This window comes from Macaca nemestrina, chromosome 5, assembly GCF_043159975.1.
Source record: "Macaca nemestrina isolate mMacNem1 chromosome 5, mMacNem.hap1, whole genome shotgun sequence".
NCBI classification, from domain to species: domain Eukaryota; kingdom Metazoa; phylum Chordata; class Mammalia; order Primates; family Cercopithecidae; genus Macaca; species Macaca nemestrina.
The window spans coordinates 79,918,238-79,939,054 of NC_092129.1; the positions used below are offsets into that span (position 1 = coordinate 79,918,238).

At 37.7% G+C, this 20,817-nt stretch overlaps 1 protein-coding gene across 7 annotated transcripts in view; it reads left to right on the forward strand.

Annotated features, from left to right (window-relative positions):
- Nucleotides 1–20,817, forward strand: part of LOC105478775 (autophagy related 5) — a 137,266-nt gene that overhangs the window by 65,944 nt on the left and 50,505 nt on the right. For 6 of the 7 annotated variants that reach the window (XM_071096667.1, XM_071096666.1, XM_011736407.2 and 3 more), the window contains one exon: nucleotides 5,538–5,632. In XM_071096667.1, coding sequence (XP_070952768.1) covers nucleotides 5,538–5,632 — 95 coding nt within the window. The remainder of the gene's footprint in view (nucleotides 1–5,537; nucleotides 5,633–20,817) is intronic. The other variant, XM_024791917.2, reaches the window with a different exon arrangement.

Below are 20,817 nucleotides of genomic sequence, written 5' to 3' on the forward strand. Positions count from 1 at the left end.
CTGATGCAGAGGCCAGTCCACTGGGCCCACCTAGTTCTGTGTTCATGATGAATTTTCAAGGGCGGATTCTCTTAATTTGACCTGGCTCGTAAGGCAGATGAGTTTGAAGATACAGGTCACTTATTGAACACTTGCTTTTGGCATCCTACCAGTAATTACTACTTGTTCATTTTTATTTTGCTCCTGTTTTGTCTTACAGAGATGTTTAACATATTACGAATGAAGAAATTAACTTATATAGGTCTGTGTTTGTCTTTTCTGTTACAAGTATCTTGAAAGCCTCTGAGTAAAACAATACAATTATCACATGATCACTTGTAGTACTGATTTGAATAATACTGTTGACAGATGGAAAATTTTGTGAAGAGTGGGTTCCTTTCTGTAGTCATTTTCAGCCATTTGCTTTTCCTTTCAAAGGCAAGCTTAGAGTCTGTCTTCTGTGTGCTGTCACAATCTGACATTTATTTGGAATCCTGTAACTCTGCTGTCCTTTGGCTTCATAGATGTTAAAGACCAGGAGGTGAATAGTGTATGCATGTGGAGACCATTTCACCGGTTTCCTGCACGAGGGTCCCAGCCGGCTGAATTGAGCCTGAGTAGCAATCCCTACACTCTCCTTATATGTCCTCCATGTCTCCCGTGGGGGATTTTAGACATGTTATTTGTGGCCTAAGAATTATTTTGCCCTGAGTTTTTACCTCCCATAAAGCTTAAGTGGAAGAATAGATAAATCGTTTAAAGTTATCACTTTTTCCTGCTGTTTGTCCATGTGAGGAACAAAGAATACAAATAAACTCGGTATCTTACGCATTTTAGAGAGATCCGAAATTAAAAAAAAAAAAAAATGTTTTTCCAGGTGTTTTAAAAATTTGCAAGACCAATATAAAAGCTTAATTCAGCAGAGAGAGAGAGAGGAAAAATGGATGACCATCAGGATTTTTGAGAAATGGTATTTTTAATCTTTTTTTTAAAAAAAAATTGATTGAATATTTCTGTAGAACAGTCCTTCGGTTTTATGCTTTTGATTTGATAGCATTCTTAAATGTTAAGTTTTATAAAAAGAAACTTACATCAGTAATATTGCTTATAGCTCTGACAAGAAGTATATATGTTATCTTCCTTTCTCCCAATGTGAATAAGCTAAGTAACTGCTAGTTTTAATTTTCTCCTACTTAGTGTTTGTTTTGTTTGGCTCTGCACGGTGGCTCATGCCTGTAATCCCAGCACTTTGGGAGGCCAAGGCGGATGGATCACTTGAGGTCAGGAGTCTGAGACCAGCCTGGCCAACATGGTGAAATCCCATCTCTACTAAAAATACAAAAGTAGCCGGGCATGATGATGCGTGCCTGTAATCCCAGCTACTTGGGAGGATGAGGCGGAAGAATCTCTTGAACCTGGGAGGTGGAAGTTGCAGTGAGCAGAGATCACGCCACTGCACTCCAGCCGGGGTGACAGAGCGAGACTCCGTCTCTTAAAAAAAAAAAAAAACATTGTGAAAGACACTTGGTTATTCTTTCAATCTCAACACTGATTTTCCCTCCCTCCCTCCCTCCCTCCCTCCCTCCCTCCCTTCCTCCCTCCCTCCCTCCCTCCCTTCCTTCCTTCCTTCCTTCCTTCCTTCCTTCCTTCCTTCCTTCCTTCCTTCCTTCCTTCCTTCCTTCCTTCCTTCCCTCCTTCCCTCCTTCCCTCCTTCCCTCCTTCCCTCCTTCTTTCTCTTCTTTCTCTTCTTCTTTCTCTTCTTTCTCTTCTTTCTTTCCCTGTCTTACTCTAGGGAAGCACTGAACTTCTTTTACTTTCTTATATTTGTATCTTTGTTGTTAATAACTTTGATCTATAAAAGTTAATTTTTGATTAGGGTGTTTTTAGCTATTGCTGGGAAAATACCTTCTTAATATAAGAATACAGCATTTCTATAAGAAGATTAAAATTAATATCAATACAGATTTTTTTTTATTGTGTCTTCCTTTTAAACATAGTTGTATTTGGGTCTAATCAGTGGGTTAAACAGGCTAAGTTTTATATAAAGAATTATTAAACTCTGATAAGAGTGACTATACGATATAAGAAAACTATATATTTTACCCTAGGACTGAGGGAGGAAGACCAAACTTGTAAGGGGCCCCACCTGCAAGGGCTAGGGCTCAGACTTCATTGGAGGAGGTATATTCAGTTCATTGAATTAGTAGAAAAGTTCTCTCTTATCGCCAGGCCAGAGTTGGTCTGTAGTCCATTGGCAGTCAGGGCAACCTGGAATGCAGGTGATCAGCAACATGTGGCATGGTTGTGCAGAGAGAGTGGCAGCTGGGTGGGAAACCACAGATGGGCAGCACGTGCAGACCTCCAGAGCAAGCAAACTAAGATGTTGATAAGGGCAACGGCGCATTAGTGTGCCTATGCAAGCAGGAAGCCTTTGGAGTGCTAGATTCTGTCTTGAGAGGGCTGGTTATCCCTTGGCCAGGCTCAGGCTGCAACCTTGCTGAGAGACTTGTGTATCTGGACATTGGGCAGAACTGTTTGTCCTACAACTTGTTTTAGCATTTTCTGCTGAGAAATCTTAACATAGTTGTCTTAGTAGAGATGCTTAAAGGATTTGTGTCCATATAGCAATGCATATATTGAAGGGTGAATTTGGAGAAGAGAGTCATACAATTGATAACTGGCACAATCGTGTTTTTTTTTCCAGTTTACTTTTATGAGAAATTATGTTCATAGTGTTCTATCCATTCTTTGATTCAAGAGCATATGCTATGCATGCACCATGCTAGATGCTTGGGATTTCATCACAAGGCAGCAAGTAAAATTTTAAGTATGCATGAAGAATCATTTTATGTAGCTGTCACATTCTTGCTTGATACCTGATGGTAAAAAGACACTTTTTTGAGCATTGACAGAATAATTGCTTCATGTATGAGAGGACTGTGTCAAAGTAGTATTCTTCACATTAAGATAAAGTTTCGTGGCAGCAACTATTGAACCAATTGGGGACTTTGAATTGGAAGACCAAGATTCTGGTCTTGGTTCTTAAACATATAACAATCTGGGCCTTAGTTATCTGTGAAATTGTGTTGGACTTACTGGATTTAAAATTTTCTCTCACACCGTTTCTAATATACTGTGAGTCTTCCCTCGGATTGGAGCTGAAGATTAGAGTAAGGAAGGCCTAAAGCCTGTCACAGTCTTTTAGGACAGGGGTGCAAGAAGAAATAACTAATTTTTTAAAAATATATAGTTAGGATGGTTTAAGCAGAATCAATAGTTTGCCAGCAGATTGGATTCAAACAGGTCTAGTAATAGAGAAATACCAAGCTGAACTGTAATTCTGGAAATATTTCCCTGCTTTATAGAATTATGATTTTGATATAAATTTCTGAGTATAAAATATTTTATAAGGTGGGATTCTGGGTGAGTTTAAGAAAAAAGGAGTTGCTTAAAAAACAGTGTACAGAATGGGAGAAGATATGTGAATCACAGATAAGGGGTTTGTATCCAGAATATATAAAGAACTCTTATAACTCAATAATAAAAAGACAGCTGGTTTAAAAGGGAAAGTGATTTCATAGGCATTTCTCCAAAGATGTACAAATGGCCAGTGAGCACATGAGAAGATGCTCAGCATAGTCATTAAGGAAATGCAAATCAAAACCACAATGAGATACTACTTGATGCCTGCCAGAATGGTTATAATTAAAAAGACCAATAGTAGCAAGTATTGGCAAGGATGTGGACTAATTGGAATCCAAATACATTGCTGGTGGAAATGCAAGGTAGTACAGTCACTTTGGAAAACAGTATGGCAGTTCCTCAAAACATAGTTACCATGTATCAGTTAAACAGAGTTACCTAATGACCCAGTAGTTCTACTCCTAGGTACATACCCAGGAGAATTGAAAACATATTTATAATAGATAAAAAGCAAAAACTACTTAAATGTCAGTCAACTGAGAGAACAAAAATCTCGTAACTCTACGTAATGGAATATTATTCAGCCATAAAAGCAAATGAAGTTCTGATACATACCACAACATGAATGAACCTCAAAAATATTATGCCAAGCAAAAAACAAACCCACATGCAAAAGAACCATGTATTAAATTACTTCATTTATGTGAAATGTCTGGAATAGGCAAACTATAGAGATAGAAAGTAGTGATTTTTCAGGGGCCGGGGCAAGGGGGAATGGGAAGTGACTATTAATAGTCACAGGTTTCTTTTTGGGATGCTGAAAATGTTCTGAACTCTGAATATACTGAAAACCACTAAGTTGTATACTTTAAAAGGGGAGAATTTTATAATATGCAAATTGTATCTCAAGTTGTTTATTTAGAAAATTTGAAACTGAAAAGTTTAAAAAAAGAGCTTAATTGGTCTGAGATTAAGCTGCAGTTGGCACTTCGTAAGTGCCAGTTCCGTATTTCTTTCAAAGCTTTTTAAAAAAATATCTTTGGCACTTTGGGAGGCCGAGGTGGGCGGATCACGAGGTCAGGAGATCGAGACCATCCTGGCTAATACAGTGAAACCCCGTCTCCACTAAAAATACAAAAAAATTAGCCAGGCATGGTGGCGGACGCCTGTAGTCCCAGCTACTCGGGAGGCTGAGGCGGGAGAATGGCGTGAACCCGGGAGGTGGAGGTTGCAGTGAGCCGGGATCGCGCCACTGTACTCCAGCCTGGGCGACAGAGCGAGACTCCATCTCAAAAAAAAAAAATATATATATATATATATATATACACATATATATACACACACACACACACACACACAAAGATATATATATATATATCTTTGGTATTTAATGTTTACTGTGTTCAGTATTTTGACTTTATTTTTATTTTTTTGAGACGGAATTTCACTCTTGTTGCCCAGTCTGGAGTGTAGTGGCATGATCTTGGCTCACCGCAACCTCCGCCTCCCAAGTTCAAGCAATTCTCCTGCCTCAGCCTCCCGAGTAGCTGGGAATATAGGCATGCACCACCATGCCTGGCTAATTTTGTATTTTTAGTAGAGGCAGGGTTTCTCCATGTTGGTCAGGCTGGTCGCGAACTCCTGATCTCAAGTGATCTGCCCACCTCGGCCTCCCAGAGTACTAAGATTACAGACGTGAGCCACCGCACCCAGTGACTTTATTTCTTTACACAACTTCTGGTTAACATTTAGGCTACTTGAAGCTGTACCTTTGTAGCTCAGCAATTAGAAGTAGTACTGGGAGAGTCAAGACATCTATCTTTTACCTGGTGGGATTTTTGCCTTGATAACACAAGTAGTCATATGTTTATATGTTTATGGTTTTTCTTATGAGAAAAAAATGGCTGTGTGAATATCTAGGGAGAGGATGCAATAATGTAGAAAAAAATTAATTTTATATTTGCTTTATGTTTAGTTATGGAAAGATAAGTTTAATAAAAATAAGAAAAAATAATATATAAATGATGTCCTTTCAGCAACTTCTAGAGGGATATTTAAAACTTTCATCTCTTCATGTGAGGTATTCCATTATAATGTTGTTCATTTTTAATAACAAATAATTTATATCATTACAGACAGATTTGACCAGTTTTGGGCCATCAATCGGAAACTCATGGAATATCCTGCAGAAGAAAATGGATTTCGTTATATCCCCTTTAGAATATATCAGGTAGGAAATAACATTTTAAAAAACATCCATTTATGAAAGCCTCAGACATCTTACTTGAAGCACTCTAGTCCGGAACTCTTTGTCTGCGTAGTAACTAAACAGTATTTATTAGGGGTTTTCCAAACTGTGTCTTTCAGTGGCAATCAAGTCAGATACTGCACTGAAATATTTGACTCATATGCAGTTGGTGCTCGTTATTTGTAGATTTCATATTGGCAGATTCACATACTTGCTAAAATTTATGTGTAACCCCAAAGTCAGTACTTGGAGCACTTTTATGGTCATTCAGAGTGGTGAACAATTGATTCACCTGATGCTCATTTCCCAGCTGAGGTTGATCAAAGCGAGGTTCTACCTTATTGTCTCAGCTGTCATACTATAAACAAGCCTTCTTTTCGCAGTGTATGTAGTGCCATGCTTTTACATTTTTGTGCTTTTTGTTAGTGATTTTGCTGTTTAAAACAGACTCCAAATGTAGCACTGAAGTGCTCTTTTTAAACAGAAGCACACATAGAACAAGGTTATGTATTGATCAGTTGATGAACATCTTGTGACCAAGGGCTCACAGAAACGTATTCCCCCAGGAGCGATGATTTCAATGTTTGTGGTACCCTTATAAAACAGAACTACTGCAAATCACAAGAATTTACTGTCTGTCTGTTTTGGATGATTAATCTTGAGTGTTGTACCACAAAGTAGGCAATAGGCTCTGAAGTCTTTCTCACAGCATATTTGCATGAGGTAAAGAAACTCCATGTTTCTGTACTTTAAAAGTGCTGGCATAAATATTGGCATTTAGTAAATATTAAATTTTTTAATCAGTGGCATTCCAGGAAGTAAGTTTCATACTATCATGAGAAAAGCAGTTAAGAACAAGAATTAGAAGCATAATGTCACAGACATAGACTCTAATCTAGTAGGACTTCCATTCAAATTCAGAGGTTTTTCATAACTTTCTTTGTAGCCGTTTTCAGTATCCCACAATCTTTACTAATAGTTACTTCTATAGTTATTTTAAAATCTTTTATAGAGCCATCACATAACTATGGGTTCAAAGAGGAAAACAGATTGTCTAATTGAAAATAAACATCTCAAAATACTGGAAGAACGAAGAATATTTATTTAGTGTTGCAGGTATAATTTTCAAGTAGTCCATATTTTTCACGAAGGCAGGGTTATTGTTAGGTTCATGCTTTGTGTCCAGGGTCTAGAAGAATGCTCGGCATTTGAATTTCTAATTTATTGAATCATTTATCATTTGTCAATTTTATTTTAATTATTTATATTCTTTGTATTTTACCACGAGCTCCACAGTAACATGCCATAAGGCATTCCCACAGCCTAGCAAAATATCTTACTTGTACAATTTAGTTGAATAAAATATATCACAGACTCTGAAGACATTTCTCAAAGAGTCTCGAAACTTTTGAGATTTATACCTCTCAGCACTTATTTGGGTCAAGTTCTGGCACATATATTTATACAAGAGATTCTTTACTGTAACCTCTTTAAACTCCTATAGGGAAAGTGTATTATACTTAATTTATGTCAGAATATAGTGCAGGTGTACAGAGGAAAGTTTTTCCATTTTGAATTTATTCTGTTTTAGGGGAAAATTGTCAGATAAATCCATACCTAGTGTTGTGTTATTATAATACACATAAGTTTGAGAGAGAGAGGGGGGAGAGAAGGAGTGTGTGTGTGTGTGTGTGTGTGAGAGAGAGAGACAGAGAAAGAGAGAATGGTTTTTATAAAGTGCTGTAATTAGATAGAATATAGGAAGGTAGAGAATTCTCAAAATTTGCTTGACAAAACCTGGCTGCCAGATGGGGACTGTCTTAGGGCAGAACCTCCTGCTTGATCTTTAATGTGTCAAGGCACTTGGGCAGTTTTTCCTTAAATAGAAAGTGACAAAGAGCCTAAGGACAATATAGGTTCTCATTTGACCTACATAACTTTCCTTTTGGCTTTATCCCAGTTCCATTTTGATTTTTATTTGAATTTAATTAAAGTTTTAGAAATGAAATATGAAATGAATACAAAAATTAAGGAGTCCTAGTTTTTGCCAATTTGCCATTTCCTGGCTTTTCCTATTTCCCTATTTGGTATTCAGTCTTCAACCATGGCCTTGACCAAAGGAGGATGGAACTGTACTTTTTGTTTGCCTAATTGTGTCATCTAAAGGCAACATCAGATTTCTGTTGCTGACTTCTTTATGTCTAATTAGTTTGTATGGTTGTGATACTCTGTATGTTAAATGTAGCTTTTATTTGTGCAGCATTTTGATCAATTTACACCTTTCATTTCTTTAACAGACTAGATACAAATCTCTATAATATTTGAGCCCGTAAGTTACTAAGTAAATTTAAGGAAAATCTGAAAATCCAGATTTATTAATAAAGGGCTAATTTTTACTGAAATATTTGTTTTACTTTGCAGAATCCTAATAGAATTTCTGTATAACCAGAGAAGAGAGAGACAGAGTACTGAGCATGCTTGAGTGAGGCCCATTTTATCTTGTTGAAGCCTCAAAACCATCTTAGGATATAGGAATCATTATCTGATTTTACATGTGAGAAAACTGAGGCTCAGGAATTTTAAGTCGCTTGCCTCAGTGAATAAATGAAAAATGGAAGAACTAGAATCCAGACCCAGGCCTGATTTATGTGCAAAGTATGACTTGTTTATAATAATTAAGTTTATAGAATTTTCAGAACATAATTATCACAAAAAGTGAAGTCTGCTCAGACCAAATAAGTTGATAGGAGCATAGAATACCTGTGACTGGTGGTATTCTTTGAAGATTGACTTTTGTAAAGATTGTCATCAAACTGTATGTTTTTCATCTGTAATTCATTTATCATGAGCTCAAAATGTCTATAGTCAGGTGACAGAATTTTAGTGGTAAAAGTTAAATTGGTCCAAAAGCCATCTAGAGATGTTGCAGACCAAAATGTGTCATTTCTGTCATTTACATAACAGTTTAGTTTGGTGTGTGAGTTTCAGGTTTGTGTTCCTGAAGTCCAGGTGTTTCATATTAGCCAGTATTCTAGAGATGACATTAACGGCAGAAAATGTTACCGAATGTAACCAAAATGTTAGTTAGCACTTGTAAACAGGTGGTGATTAATGAAGGCATTTGTCAAAAATATTTGTTAAATGACTGTGAGGTCCTTAGGCATTGGCATTTGAGATGTAAAATGAAAATTGGGCACATCATATCTGTTTTTCAAGAAGCAATAGATTGATAAATGTTATCCTGCCATTGTACTTTGGGTACGAAAAATGTGTCTCATTGATTCATTCAGCAAGTTTATTTACACACATATTTGCCTGCCATGCCCTATGCTATGCACAAGGGATACAACTGATGATCGATATTATGTATCACCCCTTAGAAAGGTTATAGTCTAAAGGTGGAAAGAAACAAATCAACTAAGAATACAAATATAACATTGGAACTGTGATTGCTGTGAAGAAGAGATACACAGTGCAATAAAAGCTTAATGCCCCAGGAAGAATTTGTTCTAGTTTGGGAGGAGAGAAGGCTGCCTTGAGGATATGTTGCATCCCCAGAGATTTGACAGATAGGAAAGGTGAACTTAAGATAGGCAAAGAGTCATGAGAAGACCTTTGTAGGCACAGGGGACGTTGTAAGTATGAGGACAACCTGTTTGTCTTGAGCACAGAGTTGGGATAAGGCTGCAAAGGTGAAAGACCATATTAACGAGTTTTCTCTGTATCCTATAAAGAATGGGAGATCCTAAGAGATTTTTAATTATCTGAATATCCATTCATATTTATTCAACAGAGATCATTCAGTCTCCTACTTTGTTCTACATGTTGTTCTTAAGGTTATAAATAAATTTAGAGAATCTTCATAGAAACAACCTAGCAATGTTATTTTTAGTTTTAGAAAAACGAGAAGCTGATAAACAATCTTGTTTTCCTGTAAAGTTAAGATGAGACCAGCCTGGATACAACACAGTGAGACCCCAACTCTAGAAAAAAAAATTTTTTAATGAGCCGGATGGGATGGTATGCACCTGTAGTCCCAGCCACTTGAGAGGCTGAGGTGGGAGAATCACTTGTGTTTGAGAGGTCAAGGTTGCAGTGAGCCTTGACCACGCCACTGCACTCCAGCCTCGGCAACAGAAAGATACCCTATCTAAAAAAGAAAGAAAGAAAGAAAGCATGGTTCCTACTTGTCTTTACTTTTTATATTTTATTTTATTTTATTTTACTAATTAATTAATTTATTTATTTATTTTGAGATGGAATCTCGCTCTGTCGCCCAGGCTGGAGTGCAATGGTGCAATCTTGGCTCACTGAAACTTCCACCTCCCAGGTTGAAGCGATTCTCCTGCCTCAGCCTCCCGAGTAGCTAGGATTACAAGCGTCCACCACCATACCCGGCTAATTTTTGTATTTTTAGTAGAGATGGGATTTCACCATGTTGCCCAGCTGGTCTCGAACTCCTGACCTCAGGTGAGCCACCTGCCTCAGTGCACCTCCCAAAGTGCTGGAATTACAAGCGTGAGCCACTGCGCCCAGCCTTTTTTTTTTTTTTTTTTAAATTTTATTTTTTTCCAGAGAGGGTCTTGCTCTGTCACCCAGGCTTGAGTGCAATGATGTGATCTCAGCTCACTATAGCCTCTGCCTTCCTGGCTCAAGCGATCCACCCACTTCAGCCTTCCAAGTAACTGGCACTACAGGCATGTGCCATGCCCGGCTAGTTTTTGTATTTCCCACTTGTCTTTGGAAGAAGTTGTTCATTAGTTATAGAAAAGTAAAATAAAGTAGAATTTGAACTTCGTTTTGTTTACTTCATAATCCCCAGAATTCTGCTTCCTTTCCCATAGATTATCTCAGTGTAAAGTTGTTCATTTGTATCATTAAAGCGCCATTAATATTTTAATTCTTTTGGGAGGTTTACTAGCTATTTTGGTTAAGCAAATCTATTTAACTTCTATGTCATGTGCTAAAAGTATTTAAGAATCTAGATACTTACCGGTTTTGGGGGGAGAAAAAGTACATTTTTCAAAATGGAAACTAGGATGTCAGGGATTAACTTGGTACCTTCTAAACTGAAGAAGGAGCCAAATTTTAGACTCTGTTTTGTTTCCAGAAATGTTGATTTATGGATTTGGAAAAGTGAGGACAATAGAAATAGGTGGCAAATTATGGCCATGTTTGTTAGGATTCCTCCCCTCCAGGGTTTTAGCGATGTTGATAAGAAATTATATTCTACTTGTTCAGTTGTTTTCCATTTTAGTAGGTATCTTGCAATAACATCTTACAAAAAAGTCAGGAACCATGAAAGAAAGACTTACCAGTTAGTAAACTGAATATTATTGCTTTTAATTTAGTGTTTCAGTCATTTCAAAAAGATAGACAACATAATTTGTAATACATTTTGAACTGCAGATATATCTCTAGCATAATATAATATACATATTCTGTTTTTCAGCTGAATGTAAGTTGCTTAAGGTGTTTTTTTGTTGTTGTTGTTATTTATAGTATTTTTCCTTAATATTATTTTGTTTTAGTTTTTAATCATGGTAAAATAAATATAACATAAAATTTATAATCTTAACCATTTTCAGTAGTGTTAATTATGTTCACATTGTTGTACATTCATTCTCCAAAACCCTTTTCTTCTTGCAAAACAAACTCTATACCCATTAAACAACTCTCTGTTTCCCCATTCTACTTTATGGATTTGACTTCCATATGTACCTCATACAAGAGGAATCATACACTAATTGCCTTTTTGTGACAGACTTATTTCACATAGCATGATGTCCTCATTGTTTACCTATATTGTATTATGTGTCAGAATGTCCTTTTTTTGGCTGGGTGTGGTGGCTTGCACATGTAATCTCAGCACTTTGGAAGACTGAGGCAGGCGGTTTGCTTGAGCCCAGGAGTTTGAGACCAGCCTGGACAACATGGTGAAACCCTGTCTTCTATAAATATGCGTGTGTGTGTGTGTGTAATTTCCTCTTTTTAAAGGCTTAATAATATCCCATTGTATATATATACCACATTTTGCTTATCCATTCATCTGCTGGAGTTGCTTCCACCTTTGGGCTATTGTGAATAATGCTGCCATGAACAGAGGTGTATTAGCATTCTCCAGAGAAACAGAACCATCGTGGTGGTGGTGGTGGTGGTGGTGGTAGTAGTGTGTGTGTTGTCTAGAGAGAGATTTATTTTAATGAATTGGCTTACCTGGTTTTGGCAGCTCTTCCTTGAGTCTACAGCCTACCCCATCAGACCCTGGACTCACCAAGCCAGGGTGATTGGGTGGGCTGTCAACTCAAGGAAGAGTTGCAGTTGAGTCCAAAGGCAGTCTGTTGGCTGAATTTCTTGCTCAAGGGAGGTAAGTCTCTTTCTGTAAGACCTTCAACTGAATAGATGAGGCTCACCTACATTGTGGAGGGTAATCTGCTTTACTCAGAATCTACCAATTTAAATGTTAACCTCAGCCAAAAAAAAAATATATATATATATATGCATCCAGAAGAATATTTGAACAAATATCTGGGCATCATGGGTTGAGTTGACATGTAAATGTTGAAATGGGTGTACCCCCTGTTTTCAGTTCTTTGGGGTATTTACCCAGAAGTGGATATTCCTATCATAAGATAATTTTATTTTTATTTTATTGAGGAACAGCCATACTGTTTTCCATAGTAGCTGTACCACTTTACATCCCCACCAACAGTGCACAAGGGTTTCAGTTTTTCACATTTTCGCCAATATTTATTATTTTCTGTTTTTCATACTAGCTATCCTAATGCATGTGGGGTGTAATCACTAATGAATAGTGCTCAGCATCTTTTCATGTGCTTGTTTATCATCCTTGGAGAAATGTCTATTCAAGTCCTTTGCCCATTTTTGAATTGGGTTTGGGTATTTTTTTGATGAGTTGTAGGGTTTAATTTGTTCTTTTTTTGAGACAGAGTCTCGTTCTGTCGCCTGGGCTGGAGTGTGGTGGCATGATCTTGGCTCACTGCAACCTCTGCCTCCCGGGTTCAAGTGATTCTCCTGCCTCAGCCTCCTGAGTAGCTGGGATTACAGGTGCCCACCAATATGCCCGACTGATTTTTGTATTTTTAGTAGAGATGGGGTTTCACCATGTTGGCCAGGCTGGTCTCAAACTCCTGGCCTCAAGTGATCTGCCTGCTTTGGCCTCCCAAAGTGCTGGGATTACAGGCATGAGCCACCGCACCCAGCCTAATTTATTCTTTTTTAATGGCTGCATTATGTTTAGTCTGTAGATGCACTGTAATTTGTTCAGTATTCGCTATCAAGTTTTTTTTTCTAGTTTTTACCGTTATAAACAGTACTACAGCAAATGGCATTATATATGTATTTTTTTTTAGGTATGGAATAGATACCCAAGAATGAGTTTTTGCATCAAAAGGTAGAGATTTAAAAAACAGTTGCCAGCTTACTTTTCAAAAATGTGTTAGTTTAAATTTTCACCAACAGTATATGAGAGCATGCTTCTCCCCTTACATCTCCACCAGCAATAGGGCATTATAACTCTGATTTTTAGTAATATTGTGGGTATAGAGAGAGATTTTTACTTCAACTAATAATTCACACTTAGTAAGTTTATAAATCTGTTCATCTTTGTTGACCATTTGGACTTGGTTTTCTGTAAATTGCATTCTATTTTGTTTTGCCTATTTTTTCTTCTTGTTATCTTTTTGTTTTATAAGATAATTTTTATATATATTACGTTTTTACTGTCAAACACATTGCAAAATATCATAACTATAATTCATCTTGATTTTTGTGGTATCTTTATGTAAAAATAAATCTTTATATATCAAATATGCCCTTCTTTTTCTTAGAAGTATATGGATTTCTTTCTTTGTTAAAAAGGCCCCTTAGCCAGGCATGGTGGCACACACCTGTAGTCCCAGCTATTCAGGATTCTGTGGTAGGAGTATTACTTGAACCTGGGAGGTTGAGGCTGCAGTGAGCCATGATCATGCCACTACACTCCAACTTGGTCAACAGAGCAAGACCCCATCTCAAAAAAAAAAAAAAAGGTTCTTTCCCACAATGTATTGTGTGAGATAGGTGTCTACGAGACAGCTTATCATTTATTATATACACTAAGGGTTGGCAAACTTTCTTCAAGGGCCAGATCGTAGGTATTTTCAGCTTTGTGGACAAGATGGTCTCTGTTGAAACTGTGTGATTCTGTAACATGAAAATATTTATAGACAATTTACAAATGACAGGCTTGGCTTTGTCCCAAGTTTTTTTTTTGCAAAAAAAAAAAAAAAAAAACTTTATTTGCAAAAATAGGCAGAGGCCACAATTTGGCCAGTGGGCCATAGTTTACTGACTCGTGATCTAAGCTGTCCTTTTCCCGCTGGATGAATATGCCACCCCTGCTTTATAGTAAAGTAGTTTGACTACTAGAATCTAATTCTGGATTCTTTATTCATTCCATCAGTATATGTATTTTCTTATGCCAGTAATATTTTATTTAATTTTAGCATTCTGATATCTGTTGGAGCAATTCATTCCTTCTCCTTTTTTCATACTTTTCTTGGTTATTCTCAGTCATTAATTTTTCATGACTTTTAAAATTACTTATTCAGTTCCCCATAGTGTCCTGTCTGATTAGAGGTGGAAATACATTAAATTTTGATTTAAATTTTGTTATAATTCACTTTCTTATAGTATAAAGTCTTCCCAGACAACATGATGTTTCTTTTTATTCAGATTTCGTTTTATGTTCTGCATAGATTTTAAGGTTTTCTTCAAATAGACCATTTTTCTTTTTAATTTATTTCCAGGTGTTATGTAGATTTTGTTTTTCTTTATTTTGTTTCCATTTCTAGTTATTTATGGCATTGGAAAAACAAAGAAAAATCTCATCCTACTGTGTTTTTACAAACTTTTTTTTTCTTGCTTTATTGCATTGCTCTTATAGTATTGCATTACCAAGACTGTTCTGAATAATGATGGTTCTAGTAGACTTTTCTGTGTTTGTTTTCTGGTATTAATTGATACGGTTTACGTGTTTCATCAGTTAGAATTATAACGTAGTCTTTATCAGATCTAAGTGATTTCCTTCTAGAGTTTTTAATTAGAAATGATACTAAATCATTTGCTAGTTTGATGAAGTTACTGGATCCCCCCCCCAACCACTGGTACTTCTGTGTTTTCATTCCATAACGTTGACCTTCCCTTTTCCTGAAACTCATTATCAGGTTATTAAAAAATACTACCCATGTTACTCATCAAGAGCCTTTATTGTTTCCCCCCATTTCAAAGATACTTATTTAGCATTTGTATTTCATATTCCAGATATTTTCTCAGTATCAAAGGTATCAATATCTGGCAGGGCTCTTGGTAGAATTCTCTTTGTTCCCTGGTCTTCTATCTGTCTGCCTCAGGAATAGAAAGGATTCAGCCTTTCATTCAGCTTTTTATTTTCGTATGGCTGCTAGTTCCTCCCAGGGAAGAAAACATTGCAGAGGTTCTAGCTTTCTCCATGTACGCCCTTCCCCAACCTCAGCAGCTGCTTAGCTCAGGAGAGCTGGTGTGTTAATAGGAGATAGAATTTGGAGGAAAGGGGAGAGATGGATGGATTAACTCCCAGAATCCCATCCAAGTATAGTTGTTAATATGTTCTTTTTCATTTAGAGATTTATATTACAGTAATATTTGGGGTAAGGTATCTTTAATACTTAATTCACGCCCTAGTTATGGCAGTAGCATGCTAAGATACATGTTGAGAATCTGTGCTTAAAAGTATGATTTGTTCACTTGAACCTGGGAGGTGGAGGTGGAGGTTGTGGTAAGCCAAGATCACGCCACTGCACTCCAGCCTGGGTTACAGAGCAAGACTCCGTGTCACAAAAATAAAAAATAAAAATAAATAAAATTTTTAAAAATATGATTTTTATCTCATATGTAAAGACAAAGTATGGAATGGATGCTTAGTGCCTAAAAGGACTTCACTTCTGATTCAAGTAAAGACAAAAGTTACAAGAAGATAAATACTGGTATGTTAAAGACAGATCACTCATACATCTTTTTGTAATGATAGTAATCTAAGGTCAGTATATGAAGTTAATGTCATTTCTTCCCAGAATACTTTAAATATTGGTTAAATACCCAAGGAGAAGTGTTCTTTGGTAAATGTAGAGAAGCTAAGGCTCTGTACTGTGCTTCTGTCTTTATGCTCCTCACAATGCCTCTCACAAAATAGGGACTGCATAAATACATAAACTATATGAACAAACTAAGGAAATCCTAACCAACTATATAAGCGGTGATTATTTGGGGCTCATAATATGATGTACTGTAATGTTCATATCATACATTCTTTTTGTGGAATTCTGGACTGGTTCAGTTAGGCAATAATTGTTATTTTCTACTATTGCTCTAAAGTTGTACAACAGTATTATGGGATGTAGAGTAATTTTAAAAATCTGTATTATAGCACTGTATATCTTGTAAAATACCTTTACACTACCTTGTTTGACTTTCATAACACTTCTGTGGGGTAGACAAGGCAAGTATTATTTTTTAAGTTGGAGGTCAATGACCAGACAAAGGATAGCCAGCCAGTAAGCAGTGGAACAAGGACTAAAGTACAAATCTGCTTCAAAATAGTATATGCTGCATGTGCATATTATAAAGAAATATCTTTTTTGCAAGAAGATGAATATGTTTATTGAGGTTTTAGCAGTTGCATATGAGATATTTCATGGGCATGGGTTGGTTCAATTAATGAAAATTTCATTGGAGCATTGTGTGATTTGAATTTTAAAGGATTAAAGAAATAGAGCCCAGCTTTCTTTTCTTTTATTGGGTTTAGTTTTGCTTTTATTTAAAATTTTCTTTTTATGTAATGTATTTCATTAACTTTCAAATTATGTTTTAAAATTAGTTGGAATCTTAATTATTTAAAAAATTAAATTTGCCCAATTTACCAAAGTAGAACAGTAGGACTATTGCAGGTACAGTGGATGTGGAGTGGAACATAAAGATATATTAATAATTTGAGAATTCTTCAAACCAAAGGCTCAAGGATTAGTTTTCTTAGATTTGTGGGTCAAAAAATTAATATATGTTTATATGTGTGTGTAGATGTACATGCGTGTACATGTATGTGCATGCATACATAACATATTAATTGAATTCATGCTTTGGGTAAGCAGAGTTCTATGTGCTTGTGATACTCATTAGTGAAATAAGCACTGTGTTTGCTTTCATGGGGATTATAATAATAGACTAAGCAAACCAGACATACACAGAGTAAAGCAACTTATACAAAAAATGTCCCCACTGTGTTTAATTTTTCATTCCAAGACTGTAGTTTATTCACTTGCGGGGAATAGGCTTACTACCTGAAGTTCAGGAAAGCATCTTTAGTTACAAATTTCAGTTAACTATTTCGCAAAAGATATAGGAATGGCTAATAAGCACATGAAAAGATACACAATATTGTTACTCATCAGGAAAATGAAAATAACAGTGAGATACTGCCTCACATTCCCTAGATTGGATAAATTAAAAAAGTTGACAGTACTAAAAAGATTAACAAAGTACTAAAAAGGCTATGGAGCAAATGTAACTCTCATACATTATTAGTAGGAGTGTAAAATGGTAGAAATCACTTTAGACAAGAGTTTACCAGTTTCTTTTAAAATTAAACATATACTTTCTGATCCAACAGTTCCAACAGCTCCACTCGAGAAAAATGAAAATGTATGTCCGCGAGAACATTGTACACAAGTTTTCATAGCAGAATTATTCGTAATATCCATCATAATAGCTCAGATGTCTGTCAGCAGGTAAATGAATAAACAATTGCATTACATTCCTAAAACAGCATACTATTCAGGATTAAAGGGAACGATACATGCAACAATATGGATAAATGTTGCAGAACAGTGTTTTACATTGAATCAAAAGAGCCAATACAAAGAGAATATACTCTGTGATTCTGTTTTTAAGAAGTTCTAGAACAGACAAAGCTAATATGTAGTGACAAAAAAATGATTCTTCTGAGGCCCAGGTCTGGGCCAGATCAGGAGGGTGGAGTAGAGATGGACGCAACCAGTAAGGGACAAGAAGGAACTTTAGGGCATGATGGAAATGTCCAATATCTCGTTGAAGGGGTCCTCTTGAAACTGTAACACTGTTACAGTTTTAACTATATACTTAAAATGTATTCATTTTATTGTATTAATTTATTCTTCAATGAAGCTTTTTTTTTTTTTTTTTTTTTTTTTTTTGCCGTTGCAAGATTTAATAGAGTGAAAACAGCTCCCATACAAAGGGAGGGGACCCAAAGAAGGTAGCCGTTACTGGCTCGAATGCCTGAGTTTATATCCCGATCATTGTCCCTCCCGCTGTGCTCTCAGGCGATAGATGATTGGCTATTTCTTTACCTCCTCTTTTTGCCTAATTAGCATTTTAGTGAGCCTTCTTTACTACCCGATTGGTCCGGTGTGAGCTAAGTTGCAAGCCCAGTGTTTAAAGGTGGGTGTGGTCTCCTCCCCAGCTAGGCTTAGGGATTCTTAGTCGGCCTAGGAAATCCAGCTAGTCCTGTCTCTCAGTCCCCCCTCTCAACAGGAAAACCCAAGTGCTGTTGGGGAGGTTGGCCGACAACCGCTCTAACTGCTTGCTGCTGAACCAGGGCATAGTAGGGGTCGTGCAGGTGAGATTTCCTCAGGAGGGGTGCCTTCGATGTCATTAACATCAGAGCATGAACTAGCAGGCCGGTCCAGGGATCCGCGGTAGATCTTAGTCATGGACTGCATCTGGGGCTCCATTTGAAGAACATTTGTAGTTTTATAGCTTCGATTCTGGAAGAGACAAACTTAGCAAGGAGGTTAAAGATACAGGGTCCAAAGAGGAGTAACAATATTATAACTGCTAGAGGTCCTAAGAAGGGGAGAATCCAGGGCATCCACTGGCTGAAGAGGCCCCAGGGTCTGGTATTTTGAAGTTCCTCTGCTCTACATTGTATTCGATCTCGAATTTAAGTTTCTCGGTGAAGATTCCAGATTGATTAACATAATAACAACATTCTTCCCCTACAAATAAACAGGTTCCCCCTCTTTCAGAGGTTAGCAAATCTGAAGCTCTTCAATTTTGAAGGACTACTGCTGCTAGGAAGTTAAGTTGATCTTGCAAGGTTGACCAGGGAGTCGGCGACTTGTTCCATGTCACCATTTAGTTCTTGAGGTAGTTTGTAGTAGAACTGAGTAGAGGTTGTGATACCACCAGTGCCAGTACCTAGTCCACCTAGCACTCCTGCTGCAATAACAAAAGGAAGAATGGGTACTCTTTCGTTGGGGGGCTTAGGTACAACATAATTGTATAAATCTTGTTCAGTGTAAATGGTTCTAGGGGGCACTAAGAATGAGGGGAAGCACATAGATTCTAAAGAGCCATTCAAACGACAATAGGCTAAGGTACCACAGACAAAAAATATCCCTGAGGGTAGGCAGACCATTTGTGTGGGAGGAATTACCCACCTGATGCATTGGGAGTTGGTTGTGTCTATTGTATTGCTAAATTTTACACAGGTGAGGTTTGAGGTATGGGTTATTTCCAGATTGGAAACAAGAGGTCCTACTAAAACAGAAGTGGTGTTTATTTCTGTCCTGGAGTTGTTCCATTGTTCAGGTACAGGAATTGAAATGTAGGCCTGAAGTGCAGGGGGAGGCACATCCAACAGTTAGTAGGGTTTTGGGGCGAGACCTCATCGAGCCCAGTGAGGGTGGTATTAAATAGGCTTACCAGGCAAGTATGGGTACGGAGGGTTTCATGTTGTTTTGAGAGATCTAGTCCTTTGTAGGGGTTAGGGGTACCATGTACTCAGGTCAGTTGGGAGATTACTTCCTTTACGTGTTTTTCTCTTGCCTGATCTTGAACTCCACGCCATCAGACATACTGGTATGGGTGAAGTAAGTCCAACAGATAGTGGCTCCAAGCCCCCAGGACAACTAGGATTAATCATTTTCCCTGTCCAATAATGAGTATTTGCATGCATGCAAGGAGTGGCAGAGGCATAGCAGTTGCGGGGCATATGGGTGTGTGCAGTGAAGGTGGGGTTTCCCTTAGATAAACTCCTATACGATGGGGCATTAATATTTCCGGGAAGCCACATTCTCCATAGAAGCTCTTGGTAAGGGGAGCTACTGGTCGTACAGCGGCATGGAGGGGGTGCAGTGGGAGTGAAAGGGAGTAAGAGAACAATAGAGAGAAAAATATGGTAAGGGAGGGCCACGGGGATTTACAATTTTAGTTACTTTCCTCATGATTGTCTGACAGCCACAAGTCTCCTTTAGCAGTGAGTATGCCATTCACATCATGAGATGTCCACACGGTAAGATCTCTTCCTTGTATTATTTTAACTACTTCAGATACTAAGACTGCTACTGCCGCCACTACCCTTAAACGAGGCCAACCCTTTGCCACTGTGTCAGTTTCCTTACTCAGGTATGCCACAGGTTGCAAGCTTATCGACCTGTGTAAGGACTCCTAGAGCTATTCCTGTTTTTTCTGTGACATATAAAGTCTTACCCCGTTGGCAAGCTAAACACTGGGACTTGGGTTAGGGCCTGGAAAGCCGCTTCTGCTTCAGGTGTCCATCTTACTAAATGGGTATTGGCTTTCCGAGTTTCCTTAGTGTATATAATAGTCTGGCTATGTCGCCATACCTGGGAATCCATATTCGGCAGAAACCTGTTATGCCAAGGAATCCTCTTAGTTGCTTTAGGGTTTTGGGATGAGGATAAGCCAGAATAGGCTGGGTACATTCATCACTGAGGGCCCTGGTGCCTTTGGATAATTTTAGCCCTAAGTATTTAACCCGCTGTGAGCAGAGCTGAGCCTTTGGTTTGGAAGCCTTGTAGCCACAGGTAGCCAGGAAATTTAAGAGCGCTTGGGTGGCTTGATGGCACAAGGTTTCTGAATGGGCGGCTAGAAGTAAATAATCCATGTACCAAAGGACAAGAGTGTCCAGGTATGAGAACTGGCTCAAGTCTTGGGCTAATGCCTGGCCAAATAGATGGGGGCTATCCCTGAACCCTTGGGGTAAAACAGTCCAGGTGAGTTGAGACGTTAGGTTCGAAGGATCTTCAAAGGCAAACAAGCATTGAGAGTCAGGATGTATAGGGATGCAG